The following is a 23,804-nucleotide window of genomic DNA, read 5'->3' as shown; positions in this document are numbered from 1 at the left end:
TCCTGCATCGCCAAAAACAAACCAACATTGCTGGCTTAAATAAACCAAGGTAGTGTGGTGGCTTTTTCCTGAGTCTGATGCAGCCGTTGAATGCGAAATGTGGCAAAATGGAAGCTTATACAATATTATTCTTCCTTGGGGGGCGGGGAGGGGGGAAAATCCCTCTACCCACAGCAGCTAAAAAGGATTTTTAATACTGACGTGGGGACCCTGTTTGAGCTTGTAACGCTAAGCCAGTTTAAAACTTTCTGGAGCAGGTAGACCTGGGTGTGGTTTCTCTGGGAGCAGAGGTCGAGGTTAGTTTCTCCGTTGCAAGAGAAAAATCTCGGTTTGAGGCAAGCTTGGATGTGTGCAGCCATCTCAAGCCAAGTTTGGCTTAACCAGAGTTTGTGACAAGCTAGAGTTAATGTGCATGTGGATCCGGAATGAGCTTAACCGGGTTGTCTGAACTGTGATTAGAGTAGTGACCTCTGGTTTAGCATTACACAAAAGGTGGACACACACACAAAAGCAAGATTTCCAAGCTGGCGTTCTTAACCAGTTTGTGAGAAACTACTTGCATATGGATCCTGGATTAGCTTAACCACCATTGGAACTTGTCTGAATTGTGGCTAGAGTAACTGACCTCTGGTTTAGTATTATACAAAATGTGGACACATACACAACCAAAGCCAGATTTCCAGCCTTCCATCCTGTTAGACTTAACCAGAGTTTGTGACAAACTACAGTTAGCTTGCATGTTAGTTTCATGTTGCTCCTGAATTAGCTTAACTATAGTTGGAGCTTGTCTGAATTGCAGTTAAGAATAGCAACCTCTGGTTTAGCGTTTCACAAAACATGGACAAATACCCTCAAAAAGACCAAGATTTCCAAGCTAGCGTATCCAAGCTTCAGCCTCCGATGTTAGTTTACGCCACGGATTCCTTCAAAATCGTTCAATTACCACTTGGTGGGGTGGGGTTTTTTTGCCTTTTTTCTTTTTCCTCAATTGCTTTTTTGGATCCTGAAGGAGGCAGCTTAACCGTGATTGGAGCTTATCTGAATGGCAGGTGAGCGACGATTGTGCAGTAGTTTGACAAAGATTGCGTAGTTCGACAACGCAACACATCGGAGAGCCGAGGGTGGCTGTGGGAAACACCAGGCGCGGCCAATACGGATGAAGGTCTCTTAGCTTCGTGTGATTGTAATTTTTTTATACATACATATATTATATATATTTTATATATATATTATATATATTTTATATATATATATATATATATATATATATATATATATATATATATATATATATATATATATATATATATATATATATACTATATGTATATATATATATATATATACACACACACACACACACACACACACACGTAGTCAGATGTATATGTATAGATATATACAAACACACACATACATTATATATATATATAGTATGTGTCTATTTACATATTATATATACTGTCAGATGAAGTGATATATAGATGTAATCTTCATCTGAATCCATGTATATATTCATATATCGCTTCATCTGACAGTATGTATGTATATGTGTATATATACACACACAGATGAATATGTATATAAATAAAATGCATGTATGTGTGTGTATATGTACATATGTGTAGTGTGTATATGTATGTATATATATAGTGCTCTCTCCTATACACACACACACACACACACACACACACACACACACACACACACACACACACGAAAGCACAATTTTAAAATTCATTTAAAGACATACCCTTTCTACTTTCCCACCCGGGCTCTAGAAACCCGGAAAAAAAAACAACAATCCAGGATTTGTGGCTAGAACGCTACCCTGTCCTAACTGCGATGATGGTCCTGCGTTCTCCATCGGGTTGCGCAGGACAAATCCAACACCCCAACCCAGCCCATTCCCCACCCACCCACCCCAAAAAACATTTCTGTCCGTTTTGGACTTTGAAGCCCCCTTCAAAGCTTCTTCAAGCGGCTGTAGTGTTCGCGTTTGCTCTTCTCGCCCGCCCAGGTCCGGCTCCGGGTGCGAAAGGTGCGCAGGTCCTCCTTGAAGTCCTTGTGGTGCATGGGGCGGTAGCTCTGGGGCTCACAGTAGCTCTGGAGGGGGAGAGAGACAGACAGACAGAGGGAGAGAGAGAGAGAGACATGTAGAGACAGAAAGAAGGGGAGAGAGAAAAAAAAGGGAGGGAGGGAGAAAGACAGAGAGAGATAGAGAGAGATAGAGGGAGACAGACGGACAGACACACAGAGAGGGAGAGAGACAGACAGAGAGAGAGAGAGAAGGGGTGGAGGGAGAGAGAGACAGAGAGGGAGAAAGACAGAGAGGGAGGGAGATACACAGAGAGACATAAATAGAAAGAGGGAGAGAGAAACAGAAGGAGAGAGGGAAGAGAAAGATACGGAGAGACAGAAAGAAAGAGACAGGGAGGGAGAGACAGGGAGAGAGACACAAAGAGAGAGAAACAGAAAGGCAGGGAGAAGGAGAAAGACACACAGAGAGAGAGAGGGAGAGACAGAGAGAGAGACAGAGTGAAAGAGAGAGAGAGAAGGAGAGATAGACAGGGAGAAAGGAAGTGACAGAGGGAGAGAAAGAGGCACAGAGGAAGGGAGAGAGAGAGAGAATGACACACAGAGAAAGGAAGAAAGAGAGACAGAGAGGGAGGGAGGGAGGGAGGGAGAGAAAGAGAGAAGAGAAAGAATTCAAAACTGGCTTTGGGAGAAACACTAAACCGGCATCGGCAATCTCCCCCAATGGCAGATTTCGCCGCTATGCCAAACACAGACAAACCATCATGGGCTGTGAGGTGAGGCCATGTAAAAGTTAAAGCTGATAGAAGAGAAATATGTGTCACTCAGGATTGAGCTAGTGAGGTCCTTGGTGCTCTCTGAGCTCGGTGGTTTTCTCAGAGACGTCTCGTGACCCAACTAGGGAACATCATCAGGGTTAGGGGGGGGGGGAGGAGGAGGAGAGAAGGGTCTCCAGCTTGAGCAGGGGGTGGACTAGAAGACCTCCTGTGTCCCTTCCTGCCAAGTCAGTGATTGCCTTCTGTCCTTCTGAATTAGTATCAGCCGCATCTTGCCTTCCACTGGTTTTCCCCAACCTCAAATGGCCACCATCAGGGATGGTGCGAACGCCCTCAAATGGTGTGTGTGTGTGTGTGTGTGTGTGTGACATTTACCTTGCATTTGAGGAAGAAGTCCTTGTAGCCCCCTTTGAGGATGTAGAGCTCTGGGTAATGCAGGCTGGGATACTGGTTGCCAAGCCGGTCCCTTTCTCGGACGAATCGGCACCTGGGAGAGGAGGAGGAAGGAAGAGGAGGAAGAGAAAAAAGAGAAGAGAGGGAGGAGGTAGAAGAAGTAGAGGAGGTACAGAAGAGAAGGAAGATGAGGAAGAAGAGAAGAGGAAGCAGAGGAAATGAAGAAGGAAGTGCAGGAAGAGAAGGAGGGGGGAGGAGGAAGAGGAGGTGGTAGAGGAAGGAGGAGGAACAAAAAGGGGAGAAAGAGGAAGCAGAAGAGGAAAAGAGAAAGGAACAAGTAGAGGAGAAAGAGGAAAAGAGGAGAATGAGAAGAGGAAGAGGAGGTAAAGGAAAAAGAGGAAGAGGAGGAAGGAAGAGAAAAAGGAGGAGGGAGGGAGGAGGTAGAAATAGAAGGGGAAGTGATGAGGTGGAAGAGGAGGAGGAGGAGGAGAGGAAGTGAAGAAGAAAGTTCAGGAAGAGAAGGAAGAGGGTGGTGGAATAGAAGGAGGAAGAGAAGGAACAAGAGGACGAATTTAGAGGAGGAGGAGGAGGAGGAGGAAGAGGGGGGAATAGGAAGAGAAGAACAGGAGGAAGACAACGAGAAAGAGGGAGGAGGAAGAAGAGGAAGAGACAAGAAGGAAGACGAGGAAGATGAGAATTTGGCCCCAGGAGGAAGAGGAGAAAAAGAGGAAGAAGAGGGTTTGGTCACTAAACAAAACTGTTGTATCTACTGAATGAACACGGCACCCATCATCTCCCAATTAACCAACTGCATAAAAACAAGGGAGAAACAAAACATGAAAAACAGGGCCCGGGGGCGGGAATGCAGACATCTCTTCACCATACCGGGTAATGGCATCAGGGCAGATTGGGAAAATCGAGTTAAGGAGAAAGGAAACGGGCGAGAATGGCCTGAATTAAAAGACAGTGAAGATGGACACACCCCTCCTCTCCCTCGGCTCCTCCGAAGCCCCACACCCGGCAAGTCGGCAAAGGCTGGGGAGCATGGTCTACAGGATACTTACATCCGGGGGGCTCGCTCAGAGGAGAACTCGCAGTGGAAGACGACAATGATGCGCTTATTGCCGGAGGACACGAGAGGTTTTTTCAGCAGAAAGTCTTCCACGTCTTGCTCCATGGGAAGGTTGATGGCGCCCTGGAGAGGAGGAGGAGGAGGATGAGTAAACCTCACGTAGAGAGTTGCCTCAAGCAGACGACTCTTCTGGGTTTTTTTCACCACAACTACATAACTTGCTCCATGGGAAAGTTGACAGCACCCTGAAGAGGAGCATGATGAGTAAACCTCAAGTAAACCTCGATCAGGAGGAGGGAGGGAAGAGGTAGAAATAGAAGGGGAAGATCAGGAGATGACTCTCCTGATTTTGCTTCACCACAACTACACAACGTTCGGTGCAAAAGACCCTAGCAATGTTCAGTTGTGATGTTGTCTGGTTTTCAACAACAAAGGCGGCATGCAAAGTTGTAAAATGGGACGGAACTCACTAATCACAAATCAGAAGAATCACAATCAAGCTGGAAGGGACCTTGGAGGTCATCTACTCCAACCCCCTGCTTGAGCAGCAGACCCGTCACCATTTTAGGCCAGTGGCTCTCCAGCCTTTTCTCAAAAAAAAGAAGGAAAAAAAAAGCCACCTCCAGCGATGTAGGTCCCACAATTCTTCCCAAGGCGAGCCCTTTCCACCTGTCTTGCTCAGCGACTTCTTCCATTTGGGGCTCCGTAGGGGGGCCGTGAAACTTGAGGACTGTCCTGGATGAACTCTGTCCGGGGACTTCACTTGGCGGGCAAAGTCCCCGAGTTGGGACCGCCGAGCCCGTCTTTCTCTGCGATGGGCAGATCCAAACATCCCATCGGGGGTGGGGTGGATCCTCCCGGTTTGAGCGAACCGGTTGTTAAATTTTATCCCTTATTTAAATGACCGGTTTTGTGAATCCCACCCCTGGCTGGCTCCACCCACCCTGAAAACCCCACGCTTTGGACCGTTTTGGATGCCAGCTAGGGCAGGGCCCGCACCGAGCTTCCGGAAGGCCGGAAACAGGCCCATTTTCACCCTCCCAGTGGCTTGAGGAAAGCCTCCGGAGCCCGGGAGGGCGAACAACCCCGCCGTGATGCAGGAGGCCGACTAGGCCACGCCCACCGAGCAGGGAACCAGTTGCTAAAATTTTGAAGCGCCCCCCACCCCCATTGCATACCTTGATGTGACCCCCGCGTACTCGTAGGGGAACCTGCAATCGATGATCACGCACTGCGTGATGAAGACGGAAAAGCTGCCGTTCAGGATAGCGACGATCTGCGTGCAGGTTGGGGAGACAAAAAAGAAGAGTTTGAGCACTTTCACAAATGAATTAACTTAGAACGACAAGAGTGGGAAGGGATCTTGAAGGTCTTCTAGTCCAACCCTCTGCTCAAGCAGGAGACCCTTACAGAATGAAGGGACCTGAGGTCATCTAGTCCAACTCCCTGCTCGAGCAGATTGTTACAGAATCACAGGTCAGAAAGGACCCTTGGAGGTCATCTAGTCCAACCCCCGCTCAAGGAGGAGTCGCAGACCATTCCAAACAGGTTTGCTGTCCAGTCTCTTCTTGAGACCCCCCAGTGATGGGAGTACCCAGAAGATGTGGTGGCAAGCTGTTCCACCGGCTCATCATTCTCACCGTCAGGAAAATCCTCCTTATTTCTAGGGGAAATCTCTCCTTGATCAATGGTCACCCCTTTGTTCCTCGTCTGGCTTTCAAAGGTACTTTGGTTGAGAGGTTGTTTCCCTCCCCCCACCCTCTTCTTTTGAGTGACAGCCCCTCAAATATGGGAACACCGCTGTCAGGTAAATTAATTTCAGAAATTCAACAATACAAATCCAAAGATGAACAGAGGTCGAGGTGAGACATGGAGGGGGAAAAAACGCAAGATTTAAGAAATGAAAAGCAATTAGGGCAAATCCATGCGGACGGAGCTGGGAATTAAATATCTGCTTCTTTTTTACGTCTCGGAAAGCTTTCTGTTCCCATCAGGAAAACAGAATTCCTTGACTCCCGAGGGTGGGGTGAGGGATCGCCAGTGGTTGGGCCCAGTTTGGCAGTAAACAATGCTACCATTCGGCCGAACCAGTAGTAAAAGAAACCAGCTACCAGTTTGGATGAACCAGTATTTCTTTTTTCCCCCCTCGTCTCCTTATGATCAGCTGTTCCGACGATCAGCTGTTCCAGGATGCCCCTCGCTGTCTTACAGCTTTGCCCAGGAGGCTTCCCTGAGGCCCAGGAGGCAAAAGGGGGGCACATGGGAGGGGACTGTTTGCTGCGACCCCCCACCCCTCCAGCTCCGTTTTTGGCCTCCTGGGCCTCAGGAAAGCCTCTCAGGAGCAAGCAAAAAAAAAAAAAAAGCCACGCCCACCCAGTCACACGGCCCATCTAGCCATGACCACAGAACCGGTAGTATAAATATTTGCATCCCATCCCTGCGGGTGGTGTACCATTTCTGGATCGATGTACTTCAAATCCTGATGTTTGCCATCAACGGTGTGGAAGAGGTAACCCTGCAGAGGCACGACAAAAAAATTGTTGCTAGGAGGGAGACAACAACACACACACAAACATGCGCACACACAAACACACACACTGCCTGGCACAGGCTGCGAAGAGGAGCCTGTTATCAAACTGGGAGAAAGGAGGAATTATGGCTTCCGGTTTGGGTTTCTTCAGCGACAGACCGAAATCCGCGATCATGCGCGGTTTTGATCTGTGCTTGCCGCTGGAGCGCCCCAATCCTTTGGATTCGGGGCTGAAGCCACCCGTAGAGGTGGTGAAAAGGGGGGAGATTGATAGCCGAGTGGAGGGGAGCCGCATCTCTCCTCCTTGGCTGGTCTAAACTCCCTTTCCTGAAGGCGGTTGCAGCGGTGGTCAGAAATGGCCACCTCAAAGAAGAACCCAACTGGATAAGATTGTGCAGGAGGAAGACAAAGAGGAAAGCAGGACAGACTGGGCTAAACAACAGAGAACATCTAAGCAAGGTACCCTGAATCTAAAAGTACTTAGAGGGATACTTCTGAAAGAAGACCTTTTAAGCGGCAAAGGAGGTTAAAAAGACTTTTTTTTAACCCTTTATTTTGACAATTACAAATGATATGGAAAGAAATCTATATTAATTTACTTTGACACTAATAGGCAACTTTAAGCTGAAATTTAAGTGTCAAAAGGAGAATAAAGATTTTTTCTTTGGTCATTTTAAAGCCCTAAAAAGGAGGAGAGTGGAGGCAAAAGGGTGGAACTTGGAATAATGGAAAAATGGAGTGCCACCAGGAAATATAAAGAGGATTAACAGCAAAACTTTGAAAAGACTCCCGAAGATACATTGTAACTGAAACCTTATTAAAAGATACAGTAACCCACGGAAAAGAAAAGTAAAGGAAAGAAACAAGAAGGAACAGTCTGGGATCATTTGGTGATTTAAAAAAAAGTTTTTGGCATTGGTTTTTTTTTTCTTTTTCTGTTTTTACTTAAAGTAAATCGGGTGGTTGTTCAAAAGTGCTTAAAATGCCATCACTCCTGGAGGAATTGAAGATGAGTCTTAAAAAACAGAAAGAAGATGCAGAAAGGGGAGGAAGATCCTTTGGCTTCGTATTTGAATTTCCTGAAATGGAGATCCTGAACTATGAAAAGCAAAAGGAAAAGCTTCAAGAGCAAGAAGAAGGTCAGGACAAAGAAGAAGCCATTTTCAATGATCAAATAATGCAAAATGTGGTCATAAGGGGGAAAAGGGGGAAAGGAGTTAAAAGTTTGAGATTAAAGGGAACAGCCAAAAAGAAAAATAGTCTGAAAAGGAAGTATAACAGCAAGGAGAAGCAGAAAAGAAAACCACAGAAGGGAAAATTAGAGAGAGAAGAGTATATAAAAAAGGGATGAGAAAAAAGGGGAGAAGATAGAAAGGGAAAGAACTCATGAGGGACAAAAGTAGGAAATAAAGAAAAAGGAGAAACGTACTAGGATTAAAGGTATTTGCTCAGCTAGAAAACACAGACAATGGCGAAATTAAGTTAAAAATGATGATTCTGCAAAGGTACAAAAGATAGTTTTGTGACAGTAGAATACTGTAATGAGTTAGAAATGAAATAAGTAAATAATCCATGAGATAAAACTGTATTGTTACATAATGGTATGTTTATTTATAATTAATGCAATAATAAAGAGAGGGAAACATTGTAATTGTTTCTGAAGATGGATAAAATATTGAAAAGAAATGTGAAAGATTTAAAAGGAAATTTATACCAATTACTAGAATGAATTTGAATAACTATTTTGTTCGTGTGTGTGTGTGTGTGTGTGTGTGTGTGTGTGTACTTACATGTATGGTATTCAGCTTTGTTCGGGTATTTTCCCACATCATTGTAGTTGTGCTTTTAAAGTTGTAGCAACGTTTCAGCAGAATCTCATCTGCCATCATCAGGCTTCCGTACGAACACAATATAGAAGCCTGATGATGTTGGCAGATGAGATTCTGCTGGCTGCTACAACTTTAAAAGCACAACTACAATGATGTGGGAAAATACCCAACAAAGCTGAATACCATATGTGTGTGTGTGTGTGTGTGTGTGTGTGTGTGTGTGTCATGAAAACTTCTGCAAAGGTACAAAAGATAGTTTTGCAAAACATAGCAAAAACTATATATGCACTCACAAACAAAAAAATCTCCACACCACAAGCCAGGCAAACACCTGGGCACAAACAGATCCCCCCTGATACCTCCAGCTCAAACACACCCCAACCAGGCACCCAGATGAAACCCAGCTTCCTAACTAATGATAGCCGTCCATTTACCCGAAGCCAAGCTGCACTAAAGGCCTCCATTAAAGCAACACAATGCTGCCAGCCAATCAAGATACAAAAAGAGCCAAAAAACAGACAGAAGATATTAGAGACACCAATCAAGCAGAACACAGCAAACTCCGAGACCAATAAACACAGACCAAGACTCCCAACCAATCAGGATGAAGAAAAACCATTCTGGCACAGCAATAGGCTGCCCCAAATTCAAATCTGAAACTACTGTAAAAGTCTGACTCACAGACGGACACAATACAGAAGCCTGATGATGGCAGATGAGATTCTGCTGAAACGTTGCTACAACTTTAAAAGAACTACAATGACGTGGGAAAATACCGAACCAAGCCGAACACCATACATGTAAGTACCGAAAACTTAAGAAAACATATATATATATATATATATATATATATATATATATATATATATATATATATATATATATATATATATATATATATATATATATATATAGTTTTGCTGTTTTTAGAATTTTTCTTTTGACATTTTTAAGGGGAGCAGAGTCTGAATGATGAGATTAACGTGATATAAAATAGATATTAGAAATTTGAATGTATAATTTTAGAATGCACAAATTTAATGTTTAATGAAATTTCATATTATAATAACAATAAGACTTAAAGGTGTTGCACTCCGATTGGCAATTATAAAGGGAATTTTGCTTTTTAAGAATGTTGGAAGAGAACATAATGAAATTGTAAACAAGACAGACGAAAGTATAAGTATAATGAACAAAAAGATAGAAACTTAGGTAAAAGAAATACAATTGAATAAGAAGAAAATGAGATAACCATAAAAGAAAATTAAGAGAAGTAAAGGGAGAAATAGTGAGAAGTTGGAAAAAGAGTAATAAGATATGAAGTTGAATACATAAGATGAATATGCATATGAAATTGTGTCTGTATGGAAATGTGATAACCTGGAACCATGCTGTACTCAAATAAGATGTTTTATTTGTTTTGTTAAAACTCAATAAAACTTTATTTTAAAAAAAAAGGAGGAAGGAGGAATTACCTTGGAAAAGTCTCCAATCAGGTCTCTCTGGTCCCGATCCAACACGTTGCCAATCTCCAAAGAGGAAGAGCAGGAGGGACTCTGACATAGAAGTAAAAATAAGAATCATAATTAAGATAAATAAAAATAAATAATAAACTAAATAATAAATAAAGAATAAAGACTAAGTAATAAGAAGTAATAAAAATAACCTGGTTGATACCTAGGCTGCTGGCAGCGTCCCGTATCAACCATCAATGCCAGTCAATAATATTTGTGGTACATTTTTAAAATCCTCCTCTTCCTACCTACCTTCCTTCCTTAATCTATGTAATCTATCTAAATATCTATCTCCCTATCTATCATCCATCCATCCATTCAGCATTTATATTATCTGTCTGTCTGTCTATCTAGACATCTATCTAAATATGTCTATCTAAATATCTACCTGTCTGTGTCTATCTTCCTATCTATCTTCCTGCCTGCCTGCCTAGGGACCTACAAGACCCTGGCAAAAATACAGATTTGAAAGGGACCTCGGACTATCATGCCCCCCTCAGTCCTTCCCTTTGAGAAACGGGACACTCCCAATTTCTGCAAGTGTCTTTCGTATCTTTTAACCCAACCCAAGCCCCCTTAGTCATATTTGCGGCTCTCTTTGCCCCCTCCAAAAAAAACAGACATTCCTACAAAGGCTTCGGAGATACGACGAAAGGGGCAGCTTCACCAGAGCGGCTGTCCATCCATCCATCATCGGCTACCAACCATGGCTTCTTCAGCAACTCCCAGGTGGCTGCTTCTCCGCCGTTTGCCAACAGCCTGGACGCCCCCTTCGACGACGGGCTTCTCCATTCTTTTCGCCGGGGCAGCAAGCGTCTTGGCCAGGTTGCGAGTTGCGTCGCTCAGTTTATGCTGCTGGCTCTGGGTGCAAGGCAAAGCGGGCGGGGGGATGGACGAAGGGAGGTAGTTCTTGACAAGTGAGCAGAAGGAATGCTGCTGGCTTATTTATGCCCTGGAAGGGATGATGGATGCTATCCAAGACAGGGGCCATCGGTAAAGAGGCCTCTGGCAAGGCAGCAGCCCAAAATTCAAGAGGGGGAGAAGAGGAAAGCCCACCTTTGGCAAACCCTCAGGATCTTGCCTCTACCCTCAGTTGTGGATATCAAAACACACACACAAACACACAGAGAGAGACAGAGAGAGAGAGAACAGAAAAGCCAAAGGGGAGATCTGATGGTGGATATCAACACATCACCAAAAGAGGAGATTTGATTGTGGATACGTAAACACACACACAGACACACACAGACACTAAATGGGAGATCTGATGGTGGATATCAACACCGGTGTGCACATGCGTCACCTCTCCTGCAGGAACTGCATTGGTGGCTGATTTGCTTCGGGTGCAATTCAAGGTGTAGAGCCCTTCGTGGCCTGGGACCGTCTCTTGCCGGTCACATCTACCCAGCCCACGGGGGAGGCACGGAACGTTGCGAGCCCCACCCCCAAGGGAGATACACCTGGTGGGACCCCAAAGAAGGGCCTTCTCCGTGGTGGTTCCCTGCCTCTGGAACGTCATTCCCGCAGAAGTTAGGACAGCCCCCACCCTGATTCTCTTCCGGAAGGCCCTGGAGACCTGGTTCCGTCAGAAGGCCTGGGAACCCAGAGCGGGATTGGAGCCCATCCAATGGCTCCTGTGATCTGCTGCCGCTGATTTTACTACATTAATTTATTTGATTTTAGGAGTTTCATTGCTTTAAATTGTGGTTTTCTATGTTGTAAGCCTGCCCTGAGTCACCATGGCGAATAGGCGGTAATACAAATCTAATAAATAAATAAAATCAACACACATACACACAAAAAGGGGGAGGTCCAGAGAAAAGAGGGGCTGACAAAGCTTGAACCTTGCAAAGGAACACAACAGGGCAAGGACACCTCACATGCTGCGCCCCACAGAAAACTTGGGGGTGGGTTGTCCCCCTTCAAAATTCTGCTCCTGATTGGAGTAGTGATGTCTCTTCTATTGGCATTAGAGCCTCCTCTTCCTTGCCCCGGCAGAGCAGAAGGAGAAAGCTGGAAGAGACCTGGGAGTCCAACCCCAGCTCGAGCAGGAGAACCCCCGACAGAATCATAGAATCACAGAGTTGGAAGGGACCTTGGAGGTCATCTAGTCCAACCCCCTGCTCCACAGCAGGAGACCCTGCAAGAATGACACCATCATAAGGGACCCTGGAGGACATCTACTCCAACCCCTGCTCAATGAGCAGAGCCTTAAGACAAATACCCTGAAATCTGAAGGGAGGGAGAGAAAAAAAAAGGGGGGGTTGCTTTAAAGCAAGCTTCCAAATCCAACCCTCAAGTTACAAAACTCCAAAGTTACCAGCAGGTCCTCGCTCATCGTGACCACCAGAGGAGCGGTCCAAAGGCACGACATGTCAGACGGCATCTCGGTGTCATTCTGGAAACAAAAGCGGGTGGGTGGGTGGGTGGGGTGGGGGACAAAACACCAGGAATGATGAAAATTTATTATTATGAAGCTCCTGGGTTTTTCTTTTTCTTGCTGGGAATGGCGAAGATTTGCAGGTTGGTTCAAAAAAAAAAAAAAATCCCAGAAATGGCTTCAGGATTGCAGTTCTATATAGGTAGTACTTGGTTTACGACGACCACGGAGCCCAAAATTGAGGTTGCTAAGGGAGACGGTTCTCAAGTATGCCCCATTTCATCAGCTTTCTTGCCACCTTTGTTAAGGGAATCCAACAACTATGACAAAGTTTTTTTAAGACTCCAGAATTTTTCCTCTGGAATTCCAGGTAAAGAATAGAATAGAATAGAATAGAATAGAATAGAATAGAATAGAATAGAATAGAATAGAATAGAATAGAATAGAATAGAATAGAATAGAAGGAAAGGAAGGAAGGAAGGAAGGAAGGAAGGAAGGAAGGAAGGAAGGGAAGGGAAGGAAAATATCAATAGCACTTAGACTTACATACCGCTTCACAGGGTGCTTTTACAGCCCTCTCTAAGCGGTTTTACATAGTCGGCCTCTTGCCCCCAACAATCTGGGTCCTCATTTGACCCACCTCGGAAGGACGGAAGGCTGAGTCAACCTTGAGCCTGGTGGGATTCGATCTGCCAAGTTGCAGGCAGCCGACAGTCAGCAGAAATAGCCTGCGGTACTGCACCCTAACCACTATGCCACCAAGGCTTCCTATAATGAATAGGAGTGAATAGAATATAAAATATAGAGTAGGATAAGGAATAGAATAGAATATGGAAGGGACCTTGGAGGTCTTCTAGTCCATCCCCCTCTTTCTTTTATATATGTGCGTATACACACACACAGAGAGAGAAATATAAAACGAAAGACCAGGGAGATGGACTAGAAGACCTCCGAGGTCCTTTGGGAGAAGCTAGCCGTATTGTACTTACACCAGCATCAAAACCAGCTAAACTCTACCAAGAACTAAACTACAACATCACACTTACAGTGCTATCAGGCCCATCCATCATCTCTAAAAAGCCGTCGTCGTTATGTGTATCAGCGATTTGTTGGGACAGCCGGCATGGGAACGCAGGGATCTCCGCTCTGGGATGGTTTTCACCATTGTGACCTCCGGAGAACTAAAGCAAAGGATATTTTCATGGAGAAATAGTCACATTTTGGTTTTTTTTAAAGAGACATTTAATTGAAATTTAAGCAGGTAGTCCCAGACGTACAACCAAACCTGGGCCCCAAATTGATGCTGCCAAGTGAGATAGGTGTTCGGTGAAATTTTTTGCCCTGTTTTACAAGCTTCCTTGTCACCGTCGTTAAGTGAATCGCCGCAGTGGTTGGATGGTAAGGTCAATCGGGCTTCCCCATCGGAACACTGCTCATTGGAAGGTCGCAAAAAGGGGATCTACTGACCCCGGGAGGCTGCAACCGTCATAAATACGAGTCAGTGGCCGAGAGTCTGAATTTTGATCCCGTGATGACGGGGACTCTGCAATGGTCATAAGTGTGAGAGACGGTCATAATTCACATTTTTTTTTGGTATGTATGTCTGTATATCTATGAGTGTGTTTGTGTGTGTCGATTGTGGTTGTGTGTGGAAATGTATCTGATTATCTATCTGTGTGTGTAGGTTGTGCATATGCAGGGGACGGGCTGATACTGGTTCACCCCGGTTTGGGTGAAACGGTAGGTAATTTAATGGCCCGTTCAGTGAACCAGCAAATCCCACCCCTGGCTGGCCCCGCCCCTCCCAGGAGTCCCCACGGGGCCCGTTTGCATTCCCAGGGAAGTGCAGGGATCACTCGGAGGTTCAGCGAGGGTGAAAAACAGGCCACCCAGAGGCTCCAGAATGCCGGAAAACAGGCCCATTTCCAGCCTCCAGAGCCCGGGGAGGCCGATTTTGCCCTCCCGGAGGCTCAAGGAAAACCTCTGGACTCCAGGGAGAGCGAACCCCCGCCCCCCGCCCGGGTGAAGGAGGCCGACAAGGCCACACCCACCACGGCCATGCCCACCCAGCAGAGAACCAGTTTTTTGAAGCCCACCCGTGTATATTTAGTTTACTTTGTCACTGCACCTCGTACAACAAAATCAAACACCATCTTCAGTGGACATCATGACCACGAAAATAAACACAAACACACATCCCTCACACTCCACACATAGAATTGGAAACCCCTGATATTGCATTAATATTGCACTATACAGCAGAATTCAAAAGAGCTCCTGCCCTGGGATAGAAGCTGTTTTTCAGCCTACTTGTCCTTGTTTTTATTGTTCTGTACCGTCTGCCAGATGGTAATAGTTCAAAAAAAGGGGGTTCCAAGGATGAGATGGATCTTTGAGGATGTTTTGAACTTCCTTAAGGCAGTGGGAGCTATAAAGCTCTTCCAAAGAGGGGAGAAGGCAACCCATGATCTTCTGGGCAATGACATTAACCCTCTGGAGTGGCTGTCCTATCTGCCACGGTGCAATTGGCAAACCAGACACAGGTGCAGTGTGAGTGTGGAGGTGTGTGTTCATGTGTGTGTGTAGATTGTGCAGATGTCTGTATATAAGTGTGTGTCAGTGGTGGGATTCAATTTTTTTTTACTATCGGTTCTGCGGGCGTGGCTTGGTGGGTGTGGCAGGGGAAGGATACTGTAAAATCTCCAGTCAGAGGTGGGATTTGCCGTTTCTCCAAACTACTCACAATGTCCGCTACCGGTTCTCCAGAACCGGTCAGAACCTGCTGAAGACCCACCTCTGGTGTGTGTGTGTTTATATATGTGGATATGTGTATACATGAGTGTGTATGTATGTATATGTGTATGTAGATTGTTTAAGTCTATGTGTGTATTTGGGTGCATGAAAGTGTGTGTGTGTGTGTGTGTGTGTGTGTGTAATTGTGTGTGCAGATTGTATACAGGTGCGCATGTGTACGAACCGGCTGCCAAGCATTGCATTTTGCATCCCATGGTTGTGGGGCTGCTACAAAGGTCATTAAGTGGGAAAATGGGCCCTAAGTCCCCCTTTTTCCCCCGTTCCCGGTGTAACTTTGAACGGGCACTAAACGAATGGCTGTAAGTCGAGAACAACCCCTAGTTACCTATCTCCACTACCCACCACTGTCCCTTTCTTTCTGGGACAGCCCGCCGGAGGTTCTCTCAATCAATACCGTAAGTGCTGTGTTCAAGTCCTGCTCCGCTTCCAAAGGGTCTTTTTCATCGTCCGGAGAAGAAAAGTGCAAAGAGCCACGAGAGGCAGGGCGGGTTGGTTTCTTGAACTCAAAGTGCTCCTTGGGAGGTTAAAAAAAAAGGTGGGGGGACGACAACAAAGCACCCATGTTTTTGTTTTTTTAAATGATCCACAGACAAAGGAATTTTTCTATTTATCTTCACAGAGTGTGGATGGCGAAGTAAAATAAAATAGTCCAAGTTAGGAGAGAGAAGATGGTTTCATGAGTGCCCGGCATTTGGCAGATTTGAACACTGGGCCCTATCTCACAAAATGAAAGTCAAGGGTGGGTGGGTGGGTGGAAATAAGGAATGGAATGGAATATGGAATAGAATATAAATAAAACAGAATATTAATGGAATAGAATAGTAAATATAGAATAGTAAATGGAATAGAATGGAATATTAATAGAATAGAATATTTTAAAAATACATGAATGGAATAGAATACTAATGGAATAGAATAGTAAATATAGAATTAAAATTAGAATTAAATAAAATAGAACAGAAAAGAATGAATAGAATAGAATGGAATATGGAATCGAATCGAATAGAATATTAATGGAATATTAATGGAATGGAATGGAATAGAATAGTAAATACAGAATTAGAATTAGAATAGAACACAACAGAATGGAATATGGAATAGAATATTAATAGAAAAAATATTGAGTGGAATGGAATATTAATAGAATATTAATGGAATAGAATATTAATGAAATGGAATAGTAAATATAGAATAGAATATAGAATGGAATGGAATAGCTTTATTGTCCCTTTGAATGTGCAGTAATTGGCATACATTAAAAATGAAATTTCGTTGCATACAGTCTAATTTTAGACTACATAAACATGACTAGATCAATACCAAATTATGTATATACCCACATGACACAGGGAAACAACCCCGTCTAGTTTGGGTGCATATATGTACATATATAAGTACAAGGTTCTAACATTTGGGCAAGAAAAACAAAAACAAACGAATGAGCAGGGATGGGATAGCTGGCACCTGGCTCAAAAGGAGGAACTGGGAGAGGGATTTTGGAGTCCGGGCAACAATCACCGTGTGTTGCAGCAGCCAAAAAAGGCTAACACAATCCTAGGCTGCATTAACAGAGGGACGGATTCAGGATCATGTGAAGTGTTGGGAGCGCTTTATAATATCTTGGCAAGACCAAACTTGGAAAATTATATCCAGTTTGCTTGCCATAAACCTCCAAGATGTTGAGACTCTGGAAAGAGCGCAGAGGAGGGCAACAAAAGAGGATTAGGGGGCTGGAGGCTAAAGCATACGAAGAACGGTTACAGGAATTGGGTAGGTCTACTTTAATAGAAAGGAGGACTTTTAGGGGGGACAGGATAGCAGTCTTCCAATATTTAAAGGGCTTCCCCAAAGAAGAGGGGGTCAAGCCATTCTCCAAAGCACCTGAAGGCAGGAGAAGCAGCAACAGACAGAAACTAATGATGGAGAGAAGCCGCCTGGAACTAAAGAGAAATTTCCTGACAGTGAGAACAATTAACCAGCGGAACAGCTTGGCTCCAGAAATTGTGGATGCTTCCTCATTGGAGGTCTTTTTTAAAGGAAGAGAGTAGACAACCATTGGTCTGAAATGGTAGAGGGTTTCCTGCCTGGGCAGGGGGTTGGGCTACAAGACCTCCCAAGTCCTTTTGCAACTCTACCCTCAAGATGTTTCTGAACTACCCTGTTTCTCTGAAACTAAAGTCCCAGCTTGATTTTCACACATGCGCCCAATATAAGCCCTAATTAAGATCCCGCCCACTCCGGAGTGGATGGGTAAAAATTAAGCTAGGGTGGGGATGGGGGAGGTGCTGCCCTACTGCTTACCTTTGGACAGGTGTAGCCAGGCCTGGCACACCCCAACACCTGCCTGGCCGGCCCATTTCTTCTGCAGCCGGCAAGGCTGGCCAGGCTTTCCTGAAGGCCTCTGCAGTAGCTGAGAACAAAGCTCTGGATAGATCTGGAGCTCAGGAAAGCCTTGCCGGCCGCAGAAGTAGTAGTTCCTGAAGGCCTCTGATAGAGAAGAAGGAGGCCAGGGGCGAAGCACACAAGTGAGGTTAGTCAGTGGTTGACGTCCCCCGAAAATAAAACCTGGTGCCTTTTTTTTGGTGGCAAAACATATATAAGACAGAGTCTTATTTTTGGGAAAACACGGTATAAAGTCCAACATGCCAAATTTGAACAAAGCAAAACTAGCCAGGTTGGGTTTTCAGAAGAGATCTCGGCTAAATCCCACCAAGACAAAAAACAAACAAACCCTGAATTAAAAACCTTTGGAGGCAATCTTATATCAGAACACCTGATGCTGAATACATGGCTGTCTCTTTCTGTGCAGGAATAGCTGAAAAAACCCAACTCACGTTCTCTTTGTTTTCCTCGGGTGCAAGGGCTTGGAAAACGTCCCAATCTGGGCTAGCCGAGTGGTTCCTCTTCAGTGCGGGGCTGCAACCCAGAAGGCCGTGCTAACAACAACAACAACAATAATAATTAATAATAATGTATTCTACAAAAAAACCACCCTACTTGGAACAACTTATACCCTCCAATGCTACCTTAACAGTTCCTAGGTCTTTGGTTAGGACCCGAGCTGTTGAGCTACCAACCAGCCCCAAAGGCTGCGAATCTCACCAAAGATTAACCACAACAACAATAATAAAAATAGAACGACTATGGCAAAGACAAGCAAGGGTACTACCAATAGTCATAGGCGCCTTGGGTGCAGTCCCAAAATAACTGGAGCACCACTTAGACATCGTCATTGGCATTGACAAATTTGCCATCGGTCAATTGCAGAAGGCAGCTCGACTTGGAACAGCTTCCATCCTGCGGCAATATCTGTAACACCATCAAACATCCAGATCTACCTATCTCAGGTCCTTGGGAAGGACTTGATAGGGAGACAAAAATACCAAACCCCAGTCTGAACATCTGGCTGACTGTGCGATGAATAACAATAATAATTTTAAAAAAAGATGGAGAAAAGCAATCCCAGAGTCATGCAGGGGAAGCTTAGTTTTTAAACACATACACACAAATGAGAAAATAAAAATTAAATTGAATGCATTGTGTATGATGAGGCAATGAGATTCATAGGACGTGGGTAACCCTGACTTGAAGCGACAGAGGTGGGATTTCAGACCGATCAGATATTAAATGTTTGAAATTAAAACAGTAGATTGCATATCTGAAATGGGGCGGGCTCTCCTGCCTGAGCAAGGGGGTTGGACTAAATGACCTCCAAAGTCCCTTTCATCTCTGTTATTAGGAAGAGGAGGAGAGGGGAGAATGCTTTCCTGCCTGAGCAGGGAGACTAAATGACCTCCAAGGTCCCTTTCATTTCTGTGATGAGAAGGACGAGGAGGGTCTCCTGCATGAGCAGGGGGTTGGACTAGATGAACTGCAAGGTCCCTTTCATCTGTTATTCGGAGAAGGGTCTCCTGCCTGAGTAGGGGTTAAACTAGATGACCTCCAAGGTCCCTTCCAACTTTTGTTATTGTCAACCAATTTACCACATTTCAGGAACTCTCCCTGCCCCTCCCCCACTATGCAAAAAAAAACAAACTCAACAACAACCCTTTGGTGCTCAAATTTTAAGCATTCTAGAACTGCTGAGAGGCAGATAAAAGGGATTTTCCTAAGCCTTTACCTCCAAGACCTGTAATCTCACCCAAGTCTGGAGTTAATTCAAAACTACATTTAGCACGTAAAAATAATAGATAAAGCAGATACAGAATACAATTTCACATGGAATAGGTTTTATCAACGGTTAGAAACAGGAGGGAGAAGTTGGAAGGCGAAAGAATCGGCTGAGGGGGTCCTGGAAAGAGACACTGTTTGTATTATTGACGGGGGAATGCAAGTATTAGAACAATAAGAGGAGTTGACATGTTATATGACGGTCAGAAATTTTTGTACAACAATTATGTATGTGAACATTTGCATATATGTAATTGTGGCTTTTTACTCGTTTTATGACCATTGGAATGCCATGGCCAATTACATGGTATTCAATATATTAATATGTCAATAATAAAAATATATTTTTTGGGGGGGAAAACCCCACATTTAGAAAAGAGAGAAATAGCACCAACACAAGAGACCTGTGGTTCCTCAGCCAAACTTACCGGGAGGGAGTACATCCTTCTCATGGGCAGGCGAAAGCTGCAAAAGGAGAAAGGACATGACCTTGAAATAAAAGCCCCATTGCCAACATCAAAAGTTTTTAAGAAAGGGGGGGAGGGCGTGTTAACAGTTCTTAATCTTTCACCGCACTAATCCAATCCCATCCTAGAGCCGGAAAAGGCTAGCAGGTATGTGGGAAACCTTTACCTTAATCCTTTACCTTAATCCAATCAGCCAAACAACGCTAAGCTCTCCCAAACCAGGCAGGGGGACATCATTACACCTTCACCTGACCCTCGGTTATTTGTCCTGATAAACAGGCAAAGCACTTTCTGTTCCAGGCTGATAAAAAGTTCACTTCGTAAAGCCTTCAATCTAATCCCTCCCTCCATATCTATCAAGGAATTATCTATCTACCCATCCACATCTCTCTTAAGGTAAAAAAAAAAGTTCCCCTCCGGCTCTAGGGGGCTGGTGCTGATCTTTGTTACAAAGCTGAAGAGCCAGTGCTGTCCGGAGAGGAGGTCTCCATTGGCTTTTCTGTTTCTTGCCTGAGCAGGGAGTTGGGATAGATGACCTCCAAGGTCCCTCCCAACTCTGTCATTCTGTTAATTCTCACCCCGCCCCCCATACCCTTTATTGTGGGAAAAGAGCAGGAGGAAAGCCTAGCAGGGCGGGGGGGAATATCAGTAACAGAAAATTCCCTTTTAAAAAAGAAACTCATTGGACCGCTCTGAAGAATTGGCTATCCGCCCTAGGCTACTTAAGCCTCCCAGCTTTGTATTGTAAGCAGATTTCCTGCTTAACAAAGGGCTCTTCAGCCTCCCTCTTTCCTGCTGACCTCCCAGGTCCTTTGAAACTAATACTTTGCCACATTAGCATCTTTATCACCTACCTTTCTTCAAGGTCGGTCATGCCAAGCAGGCCAGGGGAATCCATGCAGCAGCCTTTGCAGGGGATTTAAAAAATAAAATAGATCAATAAAATTATGTTGCTTGCCTATTGCAAATAGAGAAAAGAATAAATCAATTTTATTTTATTTATTAGGATAAATGCACAATAAATTGTTTATGCAGAATAAATTAACCACATTCTTGATATGCTTCTTGCATATTACAACTGTTGGAGGAAAGCAGAATCAATTCACAGAACTGGTAAGTATGCCAGATTAGTGCTGTGTCAGGAACACAGAGAAAAATCAGAAAGCCCCCTTTTTAAAAAAAAACTTAAAAGGCTACAATTTGAGTATATGGCGCTAGGAAAGAAGATAACTTTCCTCATTACATTTTAGCTGAGGAACACATGCTTCTTCATGAATGTACTTTTTCTTTTTATGTACATTGAGAGCATGTGCAACAAAGACAAATTCCTTGTGGGTCCAATCACACTTGCCCAATAAAGAATTCTATTCTAAGATCAAATTTGATGGTGAGGTTTGAGCTCCATTCATAATTCTAATGAATAGAAATGATTTTTTTCTTAAAAACAAAAACAAAATGAGATTGGCCATATTAAAAATTAGAATAGATAAAAAAATTTAGAAATAGGGGGAATGTTGTTATACATATTTTATTTTAACACGTCTAAAGTGAATATTAGAGGTTAAGAGCAGAGTTTGAAAAAGGATGTTATTAGGTATCCTCAAAAATAATGCTATTACTATTAGAAGAATGTAGCAAATATTGAATAATTGAAAAACGAAGGATTATGTGCTGATAGTTATGCATAACATTAAACCATGTAAGTCGGATTAATCTAGTAATGCTTATCGTATCAATATTGCTTTTGCATCAAAATGAAAGACACTCAGACACCACACTGTCCATGAAATTATATTGATGTTTGTTAAAAAAAAAACTTTATACAAAAAATAATAATTCTAGTGTCAGACCAGTTAAAACTCCTAAATACAAATGGCTCCTTGGCTCCAATTGTTGGCAGAAAGGTCCAGGGAGCATTTCAGGAGAATCTATCCAGTCAGGATAAGATGAAGCTCAGGGATTTCAACCACCATCATCCACAGCCAGAGGCTGGCAAACTCTCTCGCAAACCTGAATCCGTAGAATCTGAAGAGGACGTCCTCTTCATAGGGGCGTTCTTGGCTTTCAAACTCTGCACACAGGATTCGGTTGAGCTGCAAAAGATGCAAAGAAGGGGCTGTGAGCTTTTGCCTTGTAATAAATAAAGTAAATCAGAATGAAATAAATTCAATTAAAGAAGAATTAAATAGAGCTGGGGGTGGGGAGATGCTCCTACAGAAAAAGCTACAACCATGTTTGTGCGCAGAGAAGGTCTAACCACTGGGCAAGGTTTTGTTAACGTTTTTATACACACACACACACACGTATATGTGTGCATACACACATATATAAACCCACACCTGCATATACATACACACAAATATGTATATACTCGGACATATACACACACGCATATATGCATATACACTCATATGTACACATACACACATTTCCACAATCTACACACATTCAAATATACACACATCCACAACCTATGCAGACATTTATCCACACACACATTCATCCATACAAATACACACGCACACACACATTATGTACAATGCTCATATATATAGACATCCAGGATACATAATCTGCACATATACACACATCTCCAACCTGCACGCATTCATACATATCCACAACCAACACACATACACATTTATATACACATACCCACAATCTACATTCATCAACACAAATATACATACACACACACATCCACAATCTATATACAAACATGCTCATATATACACATATGCACACATATACTTATATAGACATGCAGATACACAGTCTGCATATACACATATCCTCGACCTACATTCACACATACAGAAGCAACAGATACATAGGCCAGTCCCGCCGGCGGTTGGGGATGAGGGAACGCGAACACCTCCCCCGCAACATACACACACAATGGAAGACGGTTCAAGGCTTCCAACGATCTCCTCGGGCTCAGAATCGTGCCGGGCTCCCCTCAGTCGGCTTACCCAGCAGTGTCGAGGCTTTTCCGGCGGGTGAGGGGACCCTCGGCCTCCCCGAGGAGCAAACGGCGGCGGTGCGAGTGATGGCGGATGGCGGCGGGCTCCATGAGGTAAACGTCCCTCTCCGGCCACCGTCGAGCAAACCAAACTTGAATGAGACGAAGACCCCCCGGGCAACCCCTTCCTTACCGCCTCTCGCCGGGCCCCGCCCACCAACCGAGCACATCCTCCTCCCGCCAAAGGGGCGCCCGCCAATGGGCAAACGGCCCGCTTCCCACGCTCGGCGAGGACGCCGACCAATCAGCGGGAAGGCCTCGAGGCGAGAGAGAGAGGGGGGGGGCTCTTCCTGTTTGCACGAAACTCCAGGGAGGACCATGGGGGGGGCGGAGGAGGACAAAGAGGAAGAAGTGTTCTGTCCAGCCAATAGGGATAGGCAAATTGAGAAGAACGCCTCCTATTTACAAAACCAGAGGGAGAAGCTAAGGAAGGGGAAAGTCCCGTTGCGGGGAGCCAATGGGAAGAAGGGGAGCTACGCCTCCCCGTTGTCTATAGAGATAGACAAATGAGAGGGGCTCCTCTTGTGAATCAGCTTAGAGGGAGGAGCTAGGGAAGGCCCGTGGAGGGGAGCCAATGGGAGAGGCGGGGATACACCCACCGATGATATAGAGATAAGCCAGTGAGATGGGCTCATCCTGGGAACGAGATTAGAGGGAGGAGATAGGAAAGCCCTTTGCGGCAGGCAACGTGAGATGCAAGGCCACGCCCTACCCCGAGATTATAGATAGGTAAAATTAGAGGAGCGCGCGCACGCTGCTCTTCCCGGTACAATTTAAATTAAAGGAATCTATATAAGCCT

General features: G+C 44.5%; 1 protein-coding gene across 1 annotated transcript; it reads right to left on the bottom strand.

The window, feature by feature from the left end:
- Positions 1 to 1,820: 1,820 nt before the first annotated feature.
- On the bottom strand, positions 1,821 to 23,275 carry LOC113430404 (M-phase inducer phosphatase 1-like). Its single transcript, XM_087946207.1, is given in 16 exon segments — positions 1,821 to 2,106; positions 3,189 to 3,300; positions 4,271 to 4,401; positions 5,457 to 5,473; positions 5,476 to 5,554; positions 6,731 to 6,793; positions 10,113 to 10,193; positions 10,857 to 11,012; positions 12,472 to 12,549; positions 13,578 to 13,712; positions 15,740 to 15,859; positions 18,180 to 18,281; positions 19,944 to 19,980; positions 20,837 to 20,888; positions 21,993 to 22,075; positions 22,955 to 23,275. Coding segments are annotated over 16 exon segments (1,488 nt in total). The 5' UTR covers positions 23,056 to 23,275; the 3' UTR covers positions 1,821 to 1,965.
- Positions 23,276 to 23,804: the final 529 nt, after the last annotated feature.

This window comes from Notechis scutatus, chromosome Z (assembly GCF_049901735.1).
Source record: "Notechis scutatus isolate UNSWTSFEM ecotype Mainland chromosome Z, rNotScu1.2, whole genome shotgun sequence".
Lineage (NCBI taxonomy): Eukaryota > Metazoa > Chordata > Lepidosauria > Squamata > Elapidae > Notechis > Notechis scutatus.
The sequence above is the reverse complement of the archived record's forward strand: the minus strand, read 5'-3'. Positions and strand labels throughout refer to the sequence as shown.